Raw genomic sequence first — 10000 nt, 5'->3', positions numbered from 1 at the left:
AATTGTTCACATGATGAACCATATTTCTTCGTTTCTTTTATACCACTCCACTTTTCAATTGTTTCAGGTCTTCTAAATCTTAGATTACCAACGGGAGGTTTAGCAAATGGTATTCCAAGAAAGACATCAAGATCAAAATTCTGAACTGAAATTGTTGATCCGTTAATCTTTCCAGTGGTAGTATCAATTACCGGGTCTTCTGCATGGACGTAAGTTATTAACAAAGAGATTATGAATATATATTTCAGTTCTTCCATGATATGAATGGCTCAACTATTCACGAAATTCTGAAAGCATAAAGCAAAAGAATCATATTGAAATAACGTTTTTGAATGAGTCTTTGAATGACATTATATCTGAGTCGAACAATTTATACGTGTGTAAACTTATAACTATCTATCTATCTATCTATCTATCTATCTATCTATCTATCTATCTATATCTTTATCAATCTATGTATCTATCTTTATGTATGATTGTGTGTTTGCTTCTATGTGCTTACATATCATATCTTTTAATCCTGGATATTAGCGAGGAGTCGACGATCACCCCCACACATACATACATACATACATACAGACAGACAGACAGACACATGCACATACATACACACACACACACACACACACACACACACACACATATATATATATATATATATATATATACGAGCAAATATATATATATATACATGCATACACACATACATACATACATACGTACGTACGTACATGCATACATACATACATACATACATACATACATACATACATACATACATACATACATACATGCTTCGATGGACATTTTTAAGGACGCTTACTGGCAATCGACCATATATGTAAACGAGATTTGTTGCGCATGATATACAGGAAATAATGAATAAACATTCAACGGTATTACGAATTGCCGCCTGAATATGGCGTCCTTACTAGACGCTGCTGCGATGTTTTTCATCTCCTTACGATGTATATTGTTTTTAAATATGGCACGTCTATAAGAGATGTTATATCAGGATGAAAGGGCACAATAAATCACCTTTCAAACTGAGTATTTAAATTAAGTATGATACATAGATTACTATTTTAATCCAATACTATTATCTTTGCATATAACGTATTTCATTCAGCCGACGTTCTAAATATTCTGCCAGTTTGTCGCCTTATATTGATCATATATTTATCCGTTGTATGCGATGTAAACATTATTGGATTAAAACAACCATAAATGTTCACTGATATTTAAGTTAGATTCCCTTCGGCCATGAATGACCAAGAAAATTCCCCTCCGAGGCACAAGTCCGAGCAGGGTCGCTCACGGAAGACCAGCAATCCCCCATGCAGACCAGCTTCCCCTCTCCATGCCACCAATGTTACCCAAGGGAAAAGCAAAAGCCTACACAGCTTGGCACCAGGGATTTCGTAATACATTTCTACAGCTGAGTGATCTGTAACAACGTGAAATAAAGTGTCTTGCTCAAGAATGTAACACACATCTCGTCCCGGGAATCGAACGCACTACCATTGTGAGCTTGATATTCTAGCCATTGAACTATGCGCCTTCACAAAATATGCTTCAGGTAATATACACACCCGTAAAAATGACATTCGCTGAATTTTGTCATGGAGAAAATTTCTCGCGCAAAACAAATAGATAAACACCGATCAGTTAGAAGAGGCCCTCGTACCCCTAACCAGACGGATGGATGTATTGTGGAGTAGTTATCTCCTCATCAGTATCAGATGCTGTAAGAAGGACGTTGTGAACTGATAGGATATAAAATTCTATTATACCCACGTCATCGTTGTGTGATTGGTTACATTAATTAGTGATGTGCATAAATATATACTAATATTAATTTGCTTGAGGCATATTCAAGGTCGTAAGAAACTCATTCGAATTGTCTTAATGTATTTGAACCCATTTCTCGACAGACAGAAATTTTCTCTGAGACAAAATACAGTAACTCACTTTCTTACGTGTTCGAATATGACTCAAGCATATTTGAACTAGTAACATCCAAGTATTTTAATTATTTACATTTGACGGATATTTGTCCTCATCTTGTTTGTTGTTAACACAACGTTTCAGCTGATATACCCTGCAGCCTTCATCAGGTGTCTTGGGGAAATTTCGAACCTAGGTTCTCATTCCTAAGGTATTTTTCGATATTATTATTATTATTATTGCCTTTGCACAGCTTCTAACGCTGGAGATGTATTACAGTGTCAGCTGTTCACTACCAGTGAACTAAGGTAATACCTCTTAGTTTTCGAGCACCTTCCGGAGTATTCGAGCGGTTCCAAGCAGTGCTGTTTTCTGCAAGTGCTCCTCCCTTATTGCAGCCCCTATTTGTTCCACGTACTTCTCGAGATTTGTGCTCACTGTACCCAGGGCTCCGACAATTATTGGTACTACTGCTACCTTTTTCATCGACCACTGCTAAATTTCCCAAGCTAACCTGTCATATCTCTCGACTTTTCTTTCTTCCTTATCGCATACCTTGTTGTCAGCTGGGCATGCTATATCTATGACCCAGCATAATTTGTTTTCTTTCTCAATCATGACTGTGTCAGGCTTCCTATTCTCCATCTCATGGTCGCATTAAATCATAAAATCCCATAGGATCTTTGCCTTTCCATTTTCGACGATGCCTTCAGGTTTGTAGTCGTACCAATTTTTTGGCTCTGTCAAGTCCATACTTGTTGCAAAGTGTCCAATGATAGACAGGATGGTATGAAGCTATCTTCAGCCGCAAATATATTCTTTCCCAAGATTATATCACAAAGAAGAAATCACAAAGAAAAAAGAAAAAGAAAAAGTTATTTTATTTTATTTCTTTTAGTTTTCTATTCTATTTATTTATCCAATTTCCTTGTGTTTTCTTTTACCACCTTTCTCCAACCCTTCTAAACCTTTTATATGCATTTTACTTTATTATCCGTATTTTTTCTTTTTTTTAATTACACCCCCCCCCCCCGATTTGACTTCTATTATTTTTGTATTAATATTTGTGTATTTTATATTGTTTTCTTTGTATTTTATATTGTTTTAACCTCCAACTTCTTTCTTTTTGGACCCTCTCCTTCTAGCTCATATACGCTAGTTATGTTTATTTATCATTCACTCTACCCTGAATTGTGGCACAATATGGACAGATTTCGGAATACCGATGAACTTTTATGTAAATGTATCAACTTAAAGGATAAACATATTACAATGGATATTACAATGGATATTACAATGGACAATACCAAGTGGACTCCCACTTTTTATCTCTCATGTTTCTCTCTCTTTTACTTTGTTCTTCGTGACTTCTTCCTTGTGATATAACCTTGGGAAAGAATATATTTGCGGCTGAAGATAGCTTTATACTATCCTGTCTATCAATTATATACCCATATAATGATGCAACGACTGGTTGTGTATAAAGTTTGAGACACGTGTACCGCGGAAGCCTTTGTGTTCTGCTTTAATTGTACGTTTTTAATTTATTCTTTCACCTCAGCCACTATCTGGCATATACAGGTGCTTACAATTATCAAGTATTAACTCTAAAATTTGCTTTACCTATATATATGTGTGTGTGTGTGTGTGTGTGTGTGTGTGTGTGTGTGTGTGAATATATATATGTATGTATGTATATGTCTTGGTGAAAACTACTTGATACAGTTTCGCTATCTACAAAACAGATTATTTTCAATTATTTTCAACAAAAAGTTATAAATTGTTTATCAGAACGTCACTAACCTTTGTACAGGCAGTTTTTTTCTAGTCTGTGTAGGCGTTTTCGATTATCTTTTCAAACACACATGTCCTTAGGTAATGTATGGAAGAAGGGTTGCTATTTTTGTAGCAGTGGTAGTATTAACTATTTCCGGTTTATTTTCGGGTTTTGATGTGTATCCTTCTTTTGTCTTTCATAGTTAATAATTTTTATCTAATATATATATATATATATATATATATATATATATATATATATATATATATATATATATATATATAATATGAGTATATGCATATATATGTACATGTATGTACATACCTTCATCTACATGTATATATAGATGCATATCTGGGTACATGACGTTGCAAAAAACATGGACAAAATGATAAACAAGGTTCAAAGAACACACAGGACACATAGAGAACATATCCTTCATCAGCTGCCACCATTATAACACTGGCGTTTCGAAGATTTAGGGGAGGACGCATCGTTAAAATGGCTCTTCCCACGGACACAAATTAAATTTGTTCCATGGCGGATAGTGGCGGACGGAAAACTAGACAGGAAAACGTGTACATTTACATATATCTACATATATATATATATATATATATATATATATATACATATGTATATATGTAAATATACACATAATTCATATATATATATATATATATATATATATATATATATATATATATATAATCACACACTCACACACACGCATATATATATATATATATATATATATATATATATATATATATATATATATATATATATATATATATGTATAAAGGTCTTGTAATTCTCCCATGCTTATGAATTTGTGTTGCAAGATTTCTGATGCGAAACTGTATGTTGAAACAGATACTGTTATACTTTGGGTCGGACATTTCTTTTTCCGAATGAACACACGGACTATATGTTCGTTCTTCACACTTTTCTTACTGATCTTATCTTATGTCCATTGTCTGGAAATCGTTCGTCACACATCTCTGACCTCTTCAGCGACACTTTCCACCTACACCGCTTTGTGCATTTTGTCCTTCTATGATGTATTTCCTTATTTGCGGCTGCATCTGTAATTATGTGTGTGTGTGTGTGTGTTCATGTGCGTTTCTGTGTGTATGTCTGTGTGTGTGCATGTGCGTACGCGTATCTATGTGTTTCAGATGTATGCTTGAACCTTACCCTCAATCTTGTTCTTATATTCCTCTGTGTATGCGTGTTCGTTCACGCCGCTGGCATCGTGGCTGCTGCTGCTGCAGTTGCTGTTGTTGTTTGTGTTGTTATTGCAGCCGTTAGTAAAGTTACTGCATGTGTATAGGTTTGCTTACTATGCTGTTTATATCCGTGCTCTTTACATTATTTTTGTTTGTTTACCCACGCATCTCTATCAACAAAAAATATCAGAGGGGCATAGTTGATGTTACCTCTGGCAAAGAACTAGCCAACCTTTTCAGAGTCAGAAAAGCATTAGATAAGGTAAATCTACGGATTGAACTAGTAGAAAGGTCTGGATCCTCCATAAAATACATGATCTGTAGAACTTATCCCTGCGATAGGTCTCCATGTACGAAGAACAATTGTATAGTATGCAGGATGAACCCACAGGTTAATTGTAAGATTAAGAAAATAGACTATAGCATACGATGTACTGAAGAACAGTGCAGAAACAAGACAACTTACATTGGGGAGACAGCAAGCAGCATAGGGGAGCGAATGGGCATAAACTGGTGGGAGCCCAAAGAGAAGAAAATCTCGTTAGTGCTCTACCAATATGCTCCAGTGAAACATAGAGGCTCGGTTAATAATTTAGAGGTTACGGTATTATCAACGCATAGAACTGACATGACACTTAGAAAGATTACAGAGGCTGCAGTCATAGTAATAGACAGACCGAGCCTGAATAGAAAATACAAAAGGAACAATGATACCTACCACCACCATATCATGCAACACGACAACTCAAGGCAGAAGGGGGTAAAACAGATACAAACAGTGTAATACACACACAAAAAGACATGCAAATAGTTATGATAAACATAAGAAACAGAGATACATAGGTAAACAAACAAAAAAAATTATGTAAAGAGTACAGATACACACAGCATAGTAAGCAAGTTCATATACACACAGAAACACACATACAGTAAAATCACTAACGGCCACAACAACAACTACAACAACAAAAACCACGATGGCAGCGGCGTGAACGAACACACAGACACAGAGGGATACAAGAACAAGATCGAGGGTAAGGGTTAGTACACATGTGAATCACATAGATACGCGTACGCACGCACACGCATGTACACACGCGTACATACACACGCACACGCACAAACACACACAGAGACGCACAGAAACACACGCATACATATACATAGTTAGAGATGCAAACCGCATGCGCAAATAAGGAAACACATCATAGAAGGACAGACTGGAACTAAGCGGAGGAGGAGGAAAGTGTTGCTGAAGAAGTCACAGATGTGTGAGGAAAGATTTCCGAGCAATGAAGATAAGATAAAATAAGAACAGTAATGAACGAGTGAAGAACGAATATATAGTTCATGTGTCTATTGTAATATTTCGGGACGGTGATGCTTTTGTTTTGCCAAATACACACATGAACTATATAACTGCATCAAGAGCTGCAGTTAAGTTCTGATCTTTTGTTGATCTTAAAATGTCTTTTGAGGCCTCCGTTAGATTTTCAGACCATCTGGCATACATTGCATTGAAAGGTGTACGCAGACAGAAATATATATATATATATATATATATATATATATATATATATATATATATATATATATATATATATATATATATATATATATATATATTTCAATTTTTTTTCTCCGTGTTTTTCTCCTTGTCTCCGTATTCTTTCTGTTGAAGAGCGTAGCTCGAAACGTCAAAGACTTTCCGTATTCCCGAGCGTCATACTAATATATACTTTTGTTATTTACACCACCTGTCCTCGTCTGTTGTTATTTTTTGTATATTCTCCCATATATATATATATATATATATATATATATATATATATATATATATATATATATATATATATATATACAAAGAGAGAGAGAGAAAGATAGAAAGGAAGACGTACATACATAATTTATTATAAATGCACATATATTCATGCACCAACTTATACTCATATATTTGGGAAATAGCAAAGAGACCAGTACTCCCTATGGTATGTATATAACGTATATTTGTGTGCCTAAAGAGGAAGATTGAGCTAGAGAAATTAAATATGTAGAAAAATAAATACCTTGGTCTATCTATCGCATTGATTCATTCACGTCTGCCAGTGCTGTATAAACTGCTTCAACTGTCACAACAAATACCAATATATGTGTATATATATGTTTATATCTATATATGTGTGTGTGTGTGTGTGTGTGTGTGTGTGTGTTTATATATATATATATATATATATAAAGTACCTGTGTGTGTGACACTACGTATATGTGTATGCGTTTATTTTCTGTGGGTGACACTATATATGTGTATGCTTTTATTTGTTTCGTGTGTGGACGTGTATGTGAACTTGTATGAGGAAGTGAGTGCATACGTGAGAGGGGCGAAAGAGATAGAGAGAGGCATGTAATTAAAGAGAGAAAGAGAGGGTGAGATAGAGTGACAGATAGACAAAATGTCAGTGCAAAAGAGAAAGAGAATATTTGAATATTGTAATACAGGTTTGTTACTTAGTAGTTATATCATTACTTATCTATTCTCAACATAATACTACGGTTAACCAATAGAAAACAAGATCTGCCACATAATTGTGACGCTACAAAGTGATTTAACAACATAAATATTTAATTTCTTTATCTCTACTTCTTTTAAAAATCATTTTCTTCCATTTAGCTGTATTGTCTTTTTTTGCGTTACAATGAATTTTATATAATATTTTATATACATTTAAATACATGCAAATATATGTGTGTATATACATATATACACATATATACATAAATATGTAAATACACATATATACATACATATACATACATACAACGTGATTTCCAGAAGTTTTGAGATTTTTAGGTGTGACAGTTATAAAGTCCTAGCTTAATGCAATTTTAGTATACAACAATTACACATATAATAAACTGAACTATAACTACATGCATAGATATAGATGATATGTCCCACATTATGACAACGTATCTTCGTCGTATGCGTGACTGGCCCGAACAGCGTACCTCGCTGACTGTATTTCTTATTTCTTTATTACCCACAAGGGGCTAAATATAGAGGGGACAAACAAGGACAGACAAGGGGATTATGTCGATTACATCGACCCCAGTGCATAACTGGTACTAAATTTATCGACCCTGAAAGGATGAAAGGCAAAGTCGACCTCGGCGGAATTTGAACTCAGAACATAACGGCAGACGAAATACCGCTAAGCATTTCGCCCGACGTGCTAACGTTTCTGCCAGCTCGTCGCTGACTGTATTTCTGTATTGCCTATTAGGGCATACAGAGAGGGGAACGAACAAGGACAGATAAGACAGCACAAGTGGGGACAAAAAACATAAACGGATGAATGAAATGAAATTATATAAAATTTAAGATGTAATGACTACTACTCGAACTCACTTCCGAGCAGTACGATTTTAACTATATTTTTACATTATTTTTAATCCAACGTTTATCCGAATAATTATCTTATTAAATGCAAAGCGGTTTCAGTTTTTCGAATTCTACCACAAGTGGCAGATGATCGTATCTTATTTCTACCCATAATGGGTTTGCTTCGTCCCTAAAATCTGCTCTTAATTTTTTAGAGTTTTTCCTGTCAATGAAAATGCTTTCCGTACCTAAGACTCCTGTTTTCTTTTTCCATAACTCTAATTACTGCATTCATCTTCTCTATTTTTTCTTCAATTGATGCATTCGTCCAATAGTGTGTTATATATACTCTGTTTTTATAACTGTTTTGTGTTTCTTGTGTGTCTGCTTGTGTGTAGTCAATTAATGAATTTATACCGTCAGAATTTGTTCGCATACATGAAGTGTTTGTGAGTGCTTGTGCATATTTTATTGGTGTTACTGGACTATATGTACGTGGTGGTGTATATTTGGTTGGGGATTCTGGATTGTCTGGTATATTCTTGCGTGTTAGTTGCTGTGTTAGTTGCTTTCGTACGGCGCACCTGCAGCACCAGGGGCCATCCCTGGTGTTCATCAGAACAGTCGCCAGCAGCGACATCCCATCGATTTCCAGGGGTCCCTTGCCTAATCTCACTCCTGCCACTCGCTCTCCGATGCAAGTTGGCTGCAGTGCCCATCCTTCCGATTTCAAGGGCGCCACGGAGTGCCCCGCCGCCCCCTCGACCGTCGGGTAGCGCACCTCCACCATGCCAAACCTTCCGCCTCCACAGCAGAACTCCACACCACCACTTATCCCTTTCAAACACTCCTCCACCCCTCAAAACATATATATATTACTATTTACATTATGTAGGTCAACCCAGTTACGTGATCATTAAATATTATTCATTCCCACCCATACATATGTACACACAAACACGTAACCACACAACATACTCACACATATCGTTTATTCTTTTACTATTAAACTTATGTAACTGACAATACTGGTGCATTACGTTGAAAGTCACTTATTTACTTATTGGTTAAAACGCTGGTAGAATTGTTAGCTCCTCGTGACAAAATAGCGTCATTCCTTCTGACTCATTATGCGATGAACTCAAATTACGCCGAGATCGATTTTGCCTTTCATACTTTCGATGTCGATAAATCAAGTACCAGTGGAGCAATGGGGTCAATGTAATCGACTCTCGTCAACCCAAAACTTTCATCTCTTATTCGTTTCGTAAATTAAGTTAAGTTTGATACTTATTCAATCTTCTCTTGCCGAACTGTCTACAGAGTCGTAAGCAACAGTATTCAAGGTGACAAACGGCAAAACATGCTCTCTTCCCCATATCTTCCCCCCTCCCTCTCCCCTCCCAACCCCTTCCTCATCCCTCCCTCTCCTCACCCTCACCCTCCTCTCCCCACCATCACCTTCCTTTCCCTCTTCCCCTCTCTCTCCTGCTTTCTTTTATTTAAACATGCCTACATAAAACAGATGTATATGTATATCTATATATACATATACATGCATATACATACATACATACATACATACATACATACATACATATATATATATATATAATTATTATAAGATCTGGTAATTAGTCATATATTAATATATTAATTAATATC

The 10000-nt window shown here is 35.6% G+C and overlaps 1 protein-coding gene across 1 annotated transcript in view; it reads right to left on the bottom strand.

The window, feature by feature from the left end:
• Nucleotides 1-7087, bottom strand: part of LOC128248676 (cholinesterase-like) — a 17619-nt gene extending 10532 nt beyond the window's left edge. Inside the window, exons 1-2 of the mRNA XM_089357258.1 lie at nt 7023-7087; nt 1-287 (exon numbers count right to left, since the gene is read on the bottom strand). The exon at nt 1-287 is cut by the window's left edge and continues 1215 nt beyond it. Coding sequence (XP_089213384.1) covers nt 1-257 — 257 coding nt within the window. The 5' untranslated portion in view covers nt 258-287; nt 7023-7087. The remainder of the gene's footprint in view (nt 288-7022) is intronic.
• Between the last annotated feature and the right edge of the window lie 2913 nt (nt 7088-10000).

This window comes from Octopus bimaculoides, chromosome 9 (assembly GCF_046866305.1).
Source record: "Octopus bimaculoides isolate indiv1 chromosome 9, ASM4686630v1, whole genome shotgun sequence".
Classification (NCBI taxonomy): domain Eukaryota; kingdom Metazoa; phylum Mollusca; class Cephalopoda; order Octopoda; family Octopodidae; genus Octopus; species Octopus bimaculoides.
The sequence above is the reverse complement of the archived record's forward strand: the minus strand, read 5'-3'. Positions and strand labels throughout refer to the sequence as shown.